The sequence below is a fragment of the Haliaeetus leucocephalus genome, unplaced genomic scaffold, assembly GCF_000737465.1.
Source record: "Haliaeetus leucocephalus isolate CR32 unplaced genomic scaffold, Haliaeetus_leucocephalus-4.0 Scaffold953, whole genome shotgun sequence".
Lineage (NCBI taxonomy): Eukaryota > Metazoa > Chordata > Aves > Accipitriformes > Accipitridae > Haliaeetus > Haliaeetus leucocephalus.
Window position 1 is genome coordinate 3690512 of NW_010973389.1, and position 15836 is coordinate 3706347.

General features: G+C 47.4%; 2 protein-coding genes across 2 annotated transcripts in view; both read right to left on the bottom strand.

Annotated features, from left to right (window-relative positions):
• The window catches only part of LOC104842112 (lymphocyte antigen 6E), a 10346-nt gene extending 10069 nt beyond the window's left edge, over positions 1 to 277 (bottom strand). The window contains exon 1 of the mRNA XM_010584218.1: positions 163 to 277. Coding sequence (XP_010582520.1) covers positions 163 to 214 — 52 coding nt within the window. The 5' untranslated portion in view covers positions 215 to 277. The remainder of the gene's footprint in view (positions 1 to 162) is intronic.
• A 10408-nt stretch (positions 278 to 10685) lies between these two features.
• LOC104842113 (lymphocyte antigen 6E-like) lies at positions 10686 to 15557 on the bottom strand. The gene is made up of 3 exons (XM_010584220.1): positions 15506 to 15557; positions 11696 to 11815; positions 10686 to 10897 (listed from the first exon to the last, which is right to left on the bottom strand). The coding sequence occupies exons 1-3, from the start codon at positions 15555 to 15557 to the stop codon at positions 10686 to 10688; spliced, it is 384 nt and encodes a 127-aa protein (XP_010582522.1).
• Positions 15558 to 15836: the final 279 nt, after the last annotated feature.

The following is a 15836-nucleotide window of genomic DNA, read 5'->3' on the forward strand; positions in this document are numbered from 1 at the left end:
CCCGCAAACCTCCAACTTCCAGAGCTCACCCTGCAAGACGCAGCACACCCCTCCCCCCGCAATTTGCTCCCAAACCCAGGGCTGGGGAAGGACTGGAGGACCTCGGGGAGAGATGGTGGTGGCGGGGGCATCCCCCCCACCCCCCACCCACCCCCCCCTTACCTCTCTCCACGCACAGCACCGCAGCCAGCACAGCGAACAGGAGCGCCTTCATGGTGGGGCCAGCGGAGATGCGCAGGGCGGCTGGCTGCGCACAAGGTTGGCGGCAGGGCCGAGCGCCGGGGGTGGGGAAAGGCCAGCGGCCCCGCCCCGCGGGCCGGCCCCTGCCCCGCACCGCCTTCCCCCACCGCCTACCCCGGCCCCGCCTGGTTTCGTTTCCCCGCTCCGGAGAGCCGGGGCCGGGGAAGGGGATAGTCTGTGTGGCGCCTGTGCTTGCTAGCGCTTGGCCCGCTGAGGGGGCTTAGAACCACCCGGGAGCAGAGCCAGCTCTCTCCCCGGCCCTGCCTCAAGTGTTTTTTCCATCCCCCTTTCGGGTCCTCTCTAATTTCCCTGAGGGAAGAGATGGGAGTAGGAGGGCTGCCTGCATGCCGGACGCCGCTCCTGCACAGCCTTTTCCAAGTGCAACCCCCTGCATCCACGGCTCCCTTCATCCAGAGGACCTGCTGCGTTCGTGCCTCCCTCCCCTCCTCCATGCATCTTCATTCACAGATCCCCTGAGAACACACCCCACCCCCATACATTCACAACCACCCTATACGTACCCATGCCCTGCATGTGCAAACGCCTGTGTGCAGGACTCCCTTCGTGCACCGATCTCCTGTGTACAAGAACCCCTGAATGCACAAGACCCCTGTATGCATGACACCCTTCTTCATGCATAACCCCTCCACATGCACAGCCCCCATGCAAGACCCAAGCAACCAACTTCCCTAGCCGTTTACCAGAGCCTAATGGGATTAGACATACAGGGTTGGGAAGCTTGAAGGTACAAGGGCCCAGCAGCTGGGGTGGCACGGGACAGCCTGGGCTGCTTGCCAGGGTGGGCCTTCAGAGCGTAGGACAGTCCCCCAGAAAGGTTTCTTGGAGTGGCCCAGGTTCAGTATGTCCCACAGAAATAGCTAAGTCGTCTAAGAAATGAGCTGCAGGGAGGGCACTGGGGGAGGGACCCTGTGAAGCTGACTGTCAAGGAAGCCTGGGAATGGAGGAGATGGCTGGTGAGGTAGCAAGAAGCAAGCAGGTTTGACAAACTCTGTATGCCACAGATGGGTTTAATTCTGCAGAATCAGCATTTCCTGGCAAATGCATCTGTCAGAAGAAATTCCAGCTCCTGTCTTGTCAGAATGCATTCTGAGTTCTCTACTTGGAAAACAAAACCGTGCCTGCAAATCCCCACTTCCCTTTTCTCTCCTATGGCTCATTTTTATTTGTCATTGCCAGTTATTCTAGCAGGAACTGACTGCGAGCAATGTGTTTCTGTGGTCTAATATCTTCCACTGGAACGGGCTGCTGGCACTGTTTCATTCTCTGGTTTACAAATCAAACGCTAAAAAACTGGGAAGTTTCAGCTTTGTGGTAGCCTGAGCAACTGTAGTTCAGATACACTCACAAGACCCCTGTCTCATACAGACTGAGTTCAGGTTGTGCCTGTAGGAGTCAGTCTGTTTTTTTGTAGCCTACATGTGAGCAATTTCACAGCATTTATCTCAACTTTGAGGTGCAGCACCTGAGATTTAATTTCTGGGTATCAGGAAGGCATAGCTTCAGCTCTCCTGTTCCTTCCATGTCTTGTAGACTCCTTCATCCCCACGAGAAGTACAGAAGGGCCTACAGCTTTCTGGTTTTCTCCCTCCCCCTCCCCCCCCAAATTTAACATTACCAGTTCCACTATTTCCTGGAGAGGACCTGCCTGCTGCCAGGAAGGAAGAGAGAGGACCTAAGAGTCACACAGGGGACAACTCACCACAGGATCTGGAGTCATCCCAATACTACTGAAATGGCTGGGTGGGGACAGTATTAATTACGGGATGCTGCAAACAGAAGAGGTGAGCAGAGTGACTGGGGACCAGTTTGCTATGGTGAAAGATGCGCCAGGTAAGAAAGCCCTTCTGAAAGCTTGCTGGTCTAAGCCCATGTCTCCCACCTCCTCACCGAGGCTGCGGTGTGGGACAGCAGACTTCAAAGCTCATACACAGCAACTCTGATGGCAGGGCTTTCTGTTCTAGACCAACACGCAGCAAAACACCACACCAAATGCTCCAGACTCTTCTTGCAAGTTTGGGGTTTGTTGGAGGGCTTTGTTGAACCATTGGCTTCATACTGTGACTGCAAAGCAAAAGAATGTCTCTTCACAAGAAGAGGGAGGCGGAAAGAAAGGCAGCAGAGGTAGTGTCCAGCAAGAGGAATGTGTTCTGTGCTGGGGAAAAGTAGACACAGGTACAAAAACATGCTTAAGAGAAAAGGAGATAAGGAAGCAGCTGGATCATAAAGCAAACTGGTGCTAGAGTAAATATTTCAAGGTTTGCTTGCATGATGGGGAGGAATGGCTAGTTTTAAAATCAGGAAATGAAGAGTATGGCAGCTGCCTTCACGGGTCAAGGGAGAAGGGTAGCAGAGATAGGTGCAGCAATCAAAACTAGAATTACTAGGTCTGCAAGGCTTCAGTGCTGAACTGGCACTTCAAGACTTTGAGCTTGAAATGTGGGCCTGCTAAAAGCTTGCTCAGCTTCTGTGGAGCCAGGTGGCATGCAGAAAGTTTACTTTACCATCACATTTCTGTTTCAGGGCTTAGGTAAGTCTTCCTGAGCCTGGCCAGGGCTGTGCACCTGGCTGGCTGTGAGGCACTTAAACCCCAGTCGAATCTGCAAATGAGGTGTTTCCCCAGTTAGTGGAACAGAGAGAGTTTGTGGAGCAAACCTGCTAAAACCACCTTACACAGATGCCAAAGAAGGGGACAAAGTCCTTTCTTTTCAATAGTTACATCATTCTCTGGAGATGAGAAGTGTTCAGGCTTCGCTTCTGCCAGAGAGGATAAGGACTGCTCTGTGGAAGAGTCCTGTCCCACCTGCCAAAGCTATCTCACTGTAAAATGTGGAGTATCAGTCTGGCAGAGCAGAGGACTGGGAGGACATAATCTGTTCTCTAGCCTGGAAGAGCAGGAGCCCAGGATCTCCATCCTTGCTGCAAGGTGTGTTTCAAACAGACAAGTCTCTTTGCCCAGAGCAGTCTGCTACGACATAGTCATGACGTAAAGGCCCTCACTGCCCCAGGTGCTGGCATAGCTTCCTACACTACAAAGAATGCTGGAGCCCTGATTTACCATCCCTGAGACTCCTGCTCACACCGTCCTGCTCCACCTGGCAGAATGAGAGGGCTGACTTCATCTACCAGCCCTTCCCCATCATCCCACCCCTGGATGTTTCTCCTCCTGAAGCTCCTTCTGGTTGCTGTGGATCAGAGTTGCCCAGAAGACCTTCAGGAACATTCTTGGATCATCCAAGGATGCTCCAGGCACAGGTTTTTCATAGGCAAATCAAGGCACGGGTGCTTCTTTGAGCCTTCTTGCTGTCTATGGTGCCAAACAGCTCACTGTCCTCTGTCACCCTGGCAGGCCACTCTCTGCTGCAGCCCGTGGGGACAGACCTGAGATAGCTCGCAGTTACCTACTGAGGTTCCTGAAAATGTGGGTGTGTAACCAGGTATATCTTTGGGCTACACTGTTTACTGGAGTAGGACCTTCCTCTGCCCGCTTAAACCACAACCCGCAGTCACGATCAGGGTGTCAAATGTATGTACTTTTGTTTCTGGTTGATGTCAACGTTTCCATTTTCCTTTTCTCCCAGAGCTGTTAAGGTGAAAGTGGTTCACTGGTTGGTGCGTGCTCAGTCGGTATGAGAGAAATCGGTGTTTTCACATGTCCTCCTTCCAGAATCTGCATGACTCACCCTCTGTCTTGCTTGTTTATTCTAGGCTTTTGACAGGAAAACAATTGTGAAGCTTTAAGCAGGGGTCATTACTCAGGCAAAAAGTTAAACTCTGATTGCTGCTGTGATCTCTCCAGGCTGCTGAAAGTGTGCTGGAACGTATGTCCCTGTCTGGAGCGACCAGGCTACCTCTAAGAAAGGTTGTTCTAGCATGCTCCAGCATTATACACTGACTCCCCTACAAATGGGCTCATGTTGTCATGCCCCGAGTGCATGCATAAGCCTTAATTGCCCTGACCAGCCTCACCAGGGACCTCTCTTCAGACTGCGGCCATGGGTCCAGAAGCCCTATTTAAGCTCAAGCCTGAGCCTTTTGCCCTTGCCAGGACTATGCTGTAAGTGTGCCTATCTCCAGCCATCTCCTGGATGGACCTTGGACCCTTGCTGTAGGTAGTTTGTCTCCAGCTCTGTTTCTGGCCTCGTGATGGCTACTGGACTCAGGTTGTGACCTTGTCTCCAACCCTGTCTGCCGGATGGCTCTTGACCGACGTAGTAGATATACCTGCCTCCAGTCCTATCTCCATCTCCTGGGTGAACTTTGGACCTGTGTTGTAGCCTTATTTCCAGTCCTGGCCTCTTTTGAACCATCAATGAGGTTCTGCAGCAACCTCCAAAGGTTCCTGTGCCTGGGGGCATCTCCTCTCCCACAGCAGGGACCTCACTGACTGATTGTTTTGGGGAGGGAAGAGGCTTTTCAGGCCCTTCCCCATCCCTTCCACCAAAAATGCACCTCTCTGTAAACGAGGAATTCACCAGGCTCCAGGGAGGCTGCACAAACCGTGCTGAAGCTGTAGGCAAGGTGCTCGGGTTGCAGAGATTTGTAGTAGAAATGTTAAGTTTGGTATGCAAGACATAGGAGTGGGAATGTGCAAGTGTGTGAAAGCACCTGGAAGAAACAGCAGAGCAAGGGTTAATAGGAAAGGCATGTGTTGATTGCTCTAGAGCACCCTGTGTCTGACTTCATTCAAATGTAGAGCAGGAATAAACTGACCTTAGATAAGAGTCTCCAGAGGGTGGGAGCCATAAAACACCCAGATAGAGAAAACAAAAGAACTGATTCGGGAATTTCATCTAAAAGGAGCAAAATAAAAGGGAAAAGGAGCCAAAACATCATCCTCTCTCTAAAGGCTGTAAAGGGGGAGTCCAAAAGCGGTTTGTTGTGCTCTGCCAAGAACCTCAGAGGCATGATGAGAACTGCATAGCTGTCATCTCCTGGCTACCTCTGGTAATAGAAGTGACACTGCCCAGATCATCAGGGCACATGTTGGTGCTTGTGAGACAGTGATCAAATTAAATCTGTAAGGACGAGTATGAGAAGGCAAAATCAACTTGCTTAGAGATTTTTGTATGATAAAATTGCTTTCTTCTCCTGGAAGATCTTGCAGTGAGTTTTATTACACTAATTTCCCGTAGACTGCAGAAGGGAGTTTCTTGTTCCCAGGAGCAGTGTCTGCACGTTATCTAATTGCTGATTAACATCTAATGCTGGAGCAGGCCCTGGAGCTGGAGGCAAGTCCCAGATGAGCTACTGTGAGAAGGAGGCAAGGAGCCAGTGACTGTTTCCTGGCCCTTCTGGACCAAGGAAAACTGAGCCCCTGTCACCCCCATGCATGATGACAATGCTTTGTGTGGTGCTTAGGGATTTGCCTAGGTGAGAAATCAGGTGAAAGAGGAGGAAACCATATGTCATTCATATTATGCAGAGCTGTCTCTCCACTCACTGGCTCAGCACATCTATTGCTTTTACTGTTGACTGAGATCCTGGGAACCCTGAAGGTGTTCTGGGGGTTGAATATCCTTTGGAGTAAAGTTCCTACATGGTGGCAGTGGAAGAGCAACTCTGGGTCGCCTTTGCTGCTAGACATTGCTGTATATTTGGCTTTGAGCAATCTGGTCTAGTGGAAGGTGTCTCTGCCCATGGCGGGGGGGTGGAACTAGGTGATCTTTAAGGACCCTTCCAACCCAAACCATTCTTTGATTCTATGATAAAGCAAAGTCAAGCCTGAACACCACAATTCTGCTCTAGTGAAGGGAACCAGCACCCACAAAGGGTACATGGGAATGACAGAAAGGAGATGGAGAGAATCAGGAGAGACAGCTGAGTTCATTCTCCAGCCCCAGTGGATGCTGAGGACAGTATTTTTCTGTCATGCTTTGATGTATCTCGATAAAGATGCTCAAGCTGCTGATGCTGGAGGCAGTTCTCCAGCTCTTCGCTATACATTAGATGCTAGGAAACCTTTCTGATCCTATCTAAAAGCTCCTTTGCTGCTGTGTGAACCCTAAAGCAAAAAGTGGGGAGAATGAAGCAGCCCAGGCCTTTCCTTTGGAGAAAAGACTGGAAGGATCTTATCCCATCACACACCATTTTACTCTTCCCAGTGTAAGACTTTTCAATGGATTGCAGAGTTCCAACAAGGCCGCCTTCTTTTTCATAATTTTTTCCCTAAGTTTGACACATGTTAAACTTGTGATGTGTTATAACACCCACCACAACTTCTTTTTCTGCCAGATTGCTGCAAGGAATCATCCTGTATTTGTGCAGATGACAGGTCCACACTAACTGTAGAGCTTCGTGCTTGTCCTTCCTAAATTATATCCTCTTTCTCAGACTGTCGCTTAGATTTAGCAGAGTCACACAGAATTCTCCTATTTGCAGATTCTCTCAGTTTGTCACCTGCAAGCTCAATGAACTTATTCTCTAATCCATCATTCAAACCGGTAATTAAAACATTGCATCATACCAGAGCCAAGACAAGCCACAGAGGACCCTGTTTAATAGATCATTCCAGTTTGACAGCAAACTGTTGACAGTTATTTGCTCATGATTTTAGCTAGACTGTGTTTTCTTAGTTTTGCTTATGAGACTGTCATGTGATACGGTGCCAAAAGCTTTATTAATACTCAGCTATGTGACAGGTACCACTTTTACCCTAACTACAGATTTTGCCATCTTGTCACAGGTGGGAATAACACCCATCTGTCACAAAGCTCTTGCTGTTCATCCCCATCTCCTTGACAGCCCCTACACCATTGCAAATTGTTTGATGATTTATTTCAGAGGGTTTTTTTCCAAGACTGGGGTCTGGGATGACTGCTCTGTATGTCCCCAGAGTGTCCCCCATCCCCTTTATAATGATGGATGCTACATTTGGTGGTATCCAGTCTTCTGAAAGACCAAGATTTCCCTATTGTGAAGAAACAGGAGCAGGTGAAACAGGCTGGGTTTGGTAGCTGTGATGGATGCCAGAGATTTCTTTTCCCAATACCTCTGTGCCTGAACACCACTTAGTTTGGCTGATGTCCCTCACTGATGTGCATATTCATATTGAAACCACCACCTTTTATTTGCTTAGACCTGTGCCCTGCTTCATTTTAATATTCTTGCTTTTGATGTGTTAGTTGGCTAATCCGTGTTAATCTCACGAACATCTGCGGCAGCAATATGTCTCTGTTACTCTCGTGTTAGATGTGGTTATTGTCTCCACACCTGTCTTCCCTTTTACTCTACATGTACTGCAGGCTGGAAGCAAAAACACATCTCTTGACTCTGAGTGTGCAACTCAAAGTTGTTGTGAGATTGCAAAACAAATTCTACACTGAAGAGGCACCTCCAAGCATCACCTGGATGTCTTCTCCCAGCAAGCACAGCTAAGCCTGGAGAGCACCACCAACCAACCACACACATTTGAAAAGGCAAATGTGACTGATTCTTTCCATGGAGAAAGAGGAGACTAGGCTGTCTGTGCCTAAACTCCTGGGCCACAGGAGCCCTGATCTTCTGCCTGCACCTTCCTCCAGCCCAGGAAAGGCAGGTACCAGTGTGGAAAGGGAGCTGTGACCTTGTTTAGCCAGACCAACATGTACCCCATTTCTCACCCCCAACCAAGAAGGACAGCTTTTAAGTGTCCCTCTTCCTTGTTTATTTGAAAGAGTTTCAGTCATTTCCCACTCACAGCATCAGCTCTGACAAAGTCCATTCATAAATCCTACCCCCATACTCACTTTTCAGAGACCTTCAGCTCCTCATTCACGACTGTGGGCTTTCAGTCCAGGAACCAGGTGGGTGCTGGTATGACTGGCAATGTAACCAGTAAATACATTTAAACACAGTGAAAACCTTAAGGCACTTCACCTGCAAGGGATCAATCAGCGTAATCCTGGTACAGTCAGGTGCTCTGGCATCCAGAAATTTCAAGAAAAGAAGAGGTTCCTCTAAATTTGTAGACAAGGTGACCTAGGAAGACCTCTGTCCATTTTATCTTGTTGGAGGCAACATCCATTTGGGTGCTATCAGCAGGCAGCACTTAAACTGGCATGGTGAAGAGAAGAGGAAGAGCTAGGAAGGCAATAAAGGCCTTCAAGGGGGCACATACAGAATTCTGCCAGCAGGAGAAAGTCCCCATAAGCAGAACCAAGCAGCTTTTTTAAAGAGTGTCCGATCACCAGGGATCCCAGTGCAGAAGTGGAAGGCCACAAAAGGGAGTCCTCAGCAGTGATTGCTGGGCTCAGCTGGGCTCTGAGTGGACCACCTCTCCCTCCAGACCCTGCAGCAAGTCCCACTCTATGGCTCTAAAAAACGATCTGGATGAGGTTTGCTCTCCATCCTTCACTCTGCCCATCCTGGCCCGCCACATGCCACCAGCCTCAGTGGACTTGTCTCAACCCTTGACTCGTTTCCTCCCCGCCAGCTGGTCTCACCCACCAGGTCTTTGCCTTCTCACGTCCAGTGAAACTGGTTGAGATATAAATTGCTCCTTCTGCTTCCCCTTTCCTGTGCCAACTTGCCTGGCGGTAAAGACAGTAATGGCTTTGGCCCAGAGCCCAACTTTCCTGGAGTTTTTTGAAAGCACTCGATGTATTGGGGGGAAGAAGTGTCTTCTGTCTATGTGGGGTATTTGTGGAGCATGTGCTCATGGAATCGGGATGCAGCATGGCTACCACAGCCCCTACCAGTGCTGCCAGCCTGTGCGCTTAGCAGCTGGACATCTCTTCCTTCCTTTTGTTTTAAAAAGTCTTTCCCTTCCCCTTCTCCATCATAGCTTTCCTTCCCTTTTGTGGTTGTCTTTGGTGAGAGAAAATTAATAGCATGTTCTGCTGGCAAGTTCACGTTTGGCCCTCTTGACATCTGTCATCCCCAGGCACGGCTCACCAGTATGCTCAGATCAATGGGCATCAGCATCTTGTCCCTGCCCAGCACTGTGGTGTCACCTCCTTCATTTGCTTTCTTTCCCTCCTGTCCATTAATCAAAATGTTTAAAACCAGGCACCAGGCTTCAGAGTTCACAGTACAAAACATGAAGTTGATGGGGCATCTTTGGCTGATCGTCCTCTTGAGAAATCGGTTGCTTTGTAATCCAGGCAGTGTGAAACATCTCAAAAATGCACATCCTTCCACACGTGCAACAAAAACACAGCAGATTTCGAAGGCAATGCTTCAGACAAACCAAAGATCTCATTTAGCCATCAAATACAACATCTCATCCAAAAAAGAAAACCACCCTTGAATTGTTTGGATGATCTCTAGTTTTCCCCAGAACACAGCTGAGCTAGTGATGCTGCCAACTCTTCCTTTTTGGGGTTTTTTTTTTTGTTTTCCAGAAAAAGTGAGCTTGCAGCAGGGGTATGACCAAGAAGCTCTGGGCTGTTTGTGTTAGCCTCTGGCTGCCTGCCCTTCTTCTGCTCTGTAGACACCCCCAGGGCTCCTACAAAGCTTTTCTGTCTCCCCTCAGCTGCAGCTCTTGGAGGGAGAGGAGGGAGCAGAGATCCTGGAGTGCAAAACTAAACAAAGCACAGCACAATCAATCGTTTCTACGCCAGGAACATGGTTTTGTAGAAAACATCTCACAATCTCTAAATGACTGGGGTTGGCAACAGCTGTCAGGTTGGTTTGGCCCTGCAAAAAAAAAAGAGGGAAATAGATATGGGGACATCTTCTTTTCCAGCTGGAGGAGGTCCATGAGGAGGCAGTGTGCGGGCAATTCCCAGCGCAGTGCTTACCATGCTGGCCCCCCCTTCCCTTCTCCCTCCCATCTCCCCGCTCGTGCCCTGCTGCTGCTTGTCCTCTCTCAGCCATGTTTGCTCCTCTCTCCCTTTTCCCCAAGCTCAGCCAACACGTTGGAGCTGGGGGATAAAGGATGCTCGTTTCAAAATGCGATAACCCTACGAGAGCAAAGAGCCAGAGGAGCCAGAAATTATTCCCCACTGAGGCTGGAGGAATGTCCAAAATACTGCCAGAAAGAAGCTTTACCTCTCCTTACTTGTTTATGAACTGCTTGACTGATGTGTGATAACCAACTTAGTGTGAACAGAAGATACTGAACATCTGCTCTGTGCTGACATAACTATTGAGCTATTACCTGTGTTTCAGGCAGGGTGGGTTGTTATTCCTCACAGCGCTTTGAAACTCAAAGAGACAAAAATATGTCTTCAAGGATCTCTTCAGAGCTGTAACAATTTGAAGCCCGAACATGTCAAAAGGGCTGCCTTTTATGTGTTTTCTTAGGTGACTTGAATGGCTGGGGACGCTTAGGATTCAAGTAGGCTTAGAAAATCAATGGTAGTTCACCACCTAATTAGACTCTCTTGAAAATCCCAGGGGAAGCTCAGCTGCAAAGCATGACTCTTTGAGAGCAGTAATTATCCCAGAGCAACACAATTTTATTTCGGCCAACAATGCCATCACGGGGAGCTTTTCCTAACCCATCACAGTCCACATGCAAAGATGTAAGTGATACTGGCTAGGACACCCAGGGACATCGCTCCATAGCTGCTTTCCTTGCTGCTGACTCCATTCACATTGCATAATGGTTTCTCACAGCAAGAAACCGTCTGATAGGTTTGGTTTTGTTGCTGACTTGTTGCTGGACACGTTGGAGAACACATCTTAGAGATGACATATTTAGGCTTGTTGGGCTCTAAGGCAGAAGAGAAGGAAGAAAAAAAAGAAAGAGTAGAATGTAAGAATCACTGTTGAAATGTTTCCATGGCTAAATCTGCATTGGTGAATAAAAGAAGGCCAGGCACTAGTCCCCAAGGCAAATATGTCCTCTGCTCAGGACTAGCAACAGTCTGGCCCCGTCCACACTGCTGCAACATGAGGCTGGTCTTCTCTGGGGTCCATGTTTCATCTGTCCCTAAACTGGAATTATGGGGATGTATGGGTGGCTTTCAGTTCAAGCTGCCTGAAGCGATGCTCAGGCTGGGTCACTGCCCACCAGGACAGCTTTCCTACGACATAAAACCAGGGGGAATGTATTATATGATCTGAGACTTGGTCTGAGAGGACGTGGAGGTGTTCGAGGGTGCCGAGCCCCAAGGACAGACCCGAAGGATTGTGCATGGCAGAGAGAATCAGCTGTGGTGCAGTTTTGCCGAAACATTTTTGAAAACAACCCTGGGAGTGAATATCGCCATAACAAGAGCTGGCTGGCGCGGTCAGCAGAAAGCTGGTGGGAGCTAACTGTGAAGCCGTGCACACAGCCCCAGGCTTGAGTTCACTCTCTGGTGCTGCTATATGTGTCTTCAGCATTTCCCCAACAATATCAAGTATGTATAGACACTGCAGTGACTGCAATAGCAAGCAACAAGGTCGGTGTTTCCTAACAGTTAGTGTTCGGGGGCTATTGCTTCCATATGTGGCCGTGACTGGGATGAAAGCCCATTCCTGGGACTGCTCTTCTATAGCACAAACAAGGTGTTGTTCAGAAACATACTTGTTCCAACGTTGTTACGGACAGTCACGCAGTATTTGTCTTCCTTTGCACACATGGAAATGGTCAAACAGTTCTTGTTGGACTCCTGTTCTTGGCACACATAGCAGATAAATGGGTAAGCTAGGGGGAAGAAAAAAAAAGAAAAAGCACATTACATGATTTAGGAACCACAATACCTACAATCCAGATATCTCCATTTTGCTAGTTATAGCCTGATGAATGCTTGTGTGCGAATGACCAGTGACTTTCTTTATCCCTTGACCCATGGCAGCAATGCTAAATCCCTCTCTGTCTCATATGTCTCAGACTGTGAAGTGCTATTGATCTGTTTGCAATCTCTGGCAGCAGTAGATGTGAGTGGAATTCAAGGATTTGGGGTCTTTTATGGTGGAGATTATTGCTGAGCAATAGCTTCTCTGTCCTGAGAGCCCTGCCACATGAATTGCCAATTACTGCTCAGTTGCTTCTCCTGGGCCAGCCTAGGCAGGGCTTGCCAGGGAGAACTTGAGGATGCCTGGAGCATTTTGAGGAGGTGGACAATGCCCAGTGTCCTATTTCTCTTTCATCTGGCTCGGAGACTACTGTCACATACCCTTTCTTGTGGTCAAATGTCACTAACTGAACTGGCCTAACCTCAGTCCTAGGAAGTCTGGTGAGAGTAGTCAGATGCTCTGTCGAACTTCTGCATACTACTGTAAGATAGAGAACAAATGGGACGTCTTAACCAAAAGTATGGTTTAACTAGTAAGTGCAAATTTGGTAGGATAATTCATACATCTGCAATACAGATACAGAAGATGACTGGCAGGAAGGGCAGGCAGCGATGATGTGTATCTGTCAAGAATGTACACACTTGACCTTAAATGCAGAAGGTGGTAGGACAGACCTCTGGAAAGCCTCTGTAAAGTAATGATAAAAAGGAAGAAGAGCAAAACCAGTCTGGATGAGAAACCACACCAAAGTGTTCTGCAGAACACTCCCCAGCTAGGCAGATTAATTGGTTTATAGGTTTTATGGTGGTGGTTGGGTTCTGAGCTTGCAAAATCACCCAGGGCAAAGTACATGGCTTTGTGTGTAGGAGAGGGGATGAGTTACTTTAAAAACACAGACATTTTGGGGAAGGGAAGCAAACACAGTGCAGAACGCTTGCTAAGTTCCTGGTAAGTCTGGGGACAGTCTGTCAGTATGGAAAGGGCAGAAAGCAACTAGAGGACACGTTCCTGTGAGTGCAGTTTTGCCTGATAAGAAGTTGGCAGTAAGAAGCTGGAAGGGCAATGTAGGTCAGAGAGACCACTAAATGAGAAGTTCCCGATGGAAGGGAAGGAAAAAGTTATCCACAGTTGATGCTGAGAGGGCCATAACACTGTGTAGCTTTTTTGCTTTGTTCATTACTAAAAAAGTTGAATCTTCATGAACAGGGTAGAGGCGATGCAATAAGGTTTTACGAAAATTTTTGGCACAATCTTGAATGACATTGTTATGAGCAACCCCAGGAAACACAAGCTAGTGAAAATGCAACAGAATGGGTGCAAAGCCAGACATGAAAACACACTTACAGGGTAGTTCGCAATGGTAATTGGTCAAACCAACTGGAGCAGTGCAACTCTTTCGGTTCTCTAGAGCTCTGCTGTGGGCTCAGGTCTATACAGTATCACCACTAGTGACAGTAGGAATGGGATAGAGGATGCACATCACATTTTCAGATGATGCAAAGGACAAAATAGCTGAAAACGTACTGTAAGTAGAGTTCTAAGTGATTTTGACAGATGGATATAATAAAAGAATGAAAAAAGAATGGATGCAGTTCAATAAAGAGAAATATATTACACAAAGATAAAAATCAGCCACTTAAATGTAGGATGAGGAACAACTGGTTAAGTTACAATTAAGGACTGCAATGCAAACAGCAGGAGTCAACAGTGTCACACTACAGCGATGAAAACAAACGTCATCCAAGGGAACACAGGCGGCAATGTCATGTGCAAGATATGCAAAGTGGCCTTTCCACTCTGGCAAGGCCTCAGCTGGAACACCTATGACCAAATCTGTATGCGGCACTTCAAAAAATATGCAAAGCATTTGGAGAGATACCAGAGGAGAGAGAGGAGAAATGGTCAGATATCTTGAAAATATGACCACTTAGAAAAGGTTAGAAGCATTTAGTTTGTTTAATAAAAATAAGAAAATGCTGAGGAAAGACACAGTAACTTTCATGCAAGCAAAAAGAAGCTGCAAAGAAGAAAGTAATAAACTGTTCTACACATCCGATGGTGAAAACACAGAAGAACTATACAGAAGGAGATGTTAAGCGATATTAAGACTAACTTTCTAAAGGGGTGAGGGTCTGAGCAATTCCAGGCTCTAGAATCTTCTTGTTGAAGACTTTCAAGGACACATTAGACAAACATCTGCCTGGTTTGGTCCAGCATTAGAGCAGGGCAAAGGATTTGACCTTTTAAGATTTGACCTTTTAAGATTTCTGCTGGACATAATATAACAGTGAGTTCATGGAAGCAAATAGCAACAGAACCTCTTTGGTGGGCTTTGAGATCAACAGTTTTGATCAAAAGTTGCTTACTAAGGTCTGTAATGGGACCCCAGATACATAAGAAGGATCAAATAACAGTTGTCTTGAAGATTTCCTTTGTCCCTGTATTAGGCCAGAAAGTTGTGATATCTTACTCTTGAATGTGAAAGCCTTGATATTAGAATTACTAGCTTTCTCCAATCTCGAACTGGCTACAGAAAGGTGCTATATAAAGGCCTGTCCTTAAGCCCATTTGGAAGCTAATGCCAATATAAATGTCATCAGCCTACTACAGCTATAAGGTATCCCACATGAATGTGTGCTACCAGAGACTTGGATCTCTATTAGCTTTCCACTCCATCCTGGTAACACTGAGGATATTGCCTTTGATAATTACTCTCCTCTGTCCATACTGTGTCACTGCATTCAGGAATTATGGGCACAAAATCCTTTCTTCTTTCAGAATTTAATGCTCCTTTTCCCATTCCAAAACCGGCCAAAGCTTTTGATCTTCCAGGCATGCTGCAGAGCTGTCTGTCCAAAAAAATTTAGGAGTAGGGGGTTGATACATCAAAGAGCAAGAATTAATTAGATGCTTCTTTCTCAACTCCTGCTAGATATGTATCATGGTTTCTGGGAAACCATCAGGCGTGGGGGAAATATTGGCAATATGGTCATTATTCCTACGTGCAAGTAGCGATGTAGCAACACACGTGTATCTGTCCCAGAAGAGGGAAACACACTCAGCGTACCTCAGACTTCCCTCTGGGAGAAGGATGCCTTTAATATGACATGCACAGAAAAGCTCTTTCACCTCTGCCTCTGATTTAATCTATATAATTCTCCCTGGTGCATTTCCTAGGGAGCAAGACACATGGCACACCACGTGGCTCGCTACAATGGAGGAGGCGGTAGTACAGAAAAGTCTGGAAAATACTCAAAAAATGATATGGATTTAAAAAAAATGTTTTGTTCCGCTTTCTGGCACTTCCAGCTTGCATCATTTGGGACGATCCCATAGATCACTGCATGGATATAACCTGGCATCCAGCACCATACAATTAGAACACTATCACTCAGTACCGCTGCTGGAAAGAATTAGTTTATCAGGATCTTATTTCTGCAGCAAATTGTTAATCAAGGTGCAAAAGGAAGTTGGTGGCAGCATGGTTGCAGCAATGCAATACTGCTAAGTTGGTGACAGCCCTGTAAATATTTGCCACGCGAAAAGTTTCCACCTTCTTCTCTATAAGCCTTAACTAGTAGCAGCATTAGAGGCTTACCTTGCTCCACACACAGGACAGCAGCGAACAAGGTGACAAGACTAGTCTTCATCTCCACCAGATCCTCTCCACTGGACTGGGAAGATGTTTGGAGGACAGGTTATATACCTTTTGAACGGCAGCAGTTTTACAGGTTCCGAATAGCTCACGGGTGGACATGAAATCAACCCAAGGGTGTGTAATGTGCATGTGGGAGTTCTCCATGCTGGAGCCCATGGAATAGGCTGGCACCTTGGGGAAAAGTCCTGTTAGCAACACATTTCTTGCTCTTCCGGTCATATGAGCGATGGGAAATGAGGATCTGCTCTCTTCTCCTCTGAGTTTCTTCCTT

Coding starts and splice junctions, on each gene's coding strand:
- LOC104842113 (XM_010584220.1), bottom strand. CDS start 15,557: ATGAAGACTAGTCTTGTCACCTTGTTCGCTGCTGTCCTGTGTGTGGAG. Junction 11,816..15,505: donor TGTCCTGTGTGTGGAGCAAG/GTAAGCCTCTAA, acceptor TCTTCCCCCTAG/CTTACCCATTTATCTGCTAT. Junction 10,898..11,695: donor CCGTAACAACGTTGGAACAA/GTATGTTTCTGA, acceptor CTTCTGCCTTAG/AGCCCAACAAGCCTAAATAT.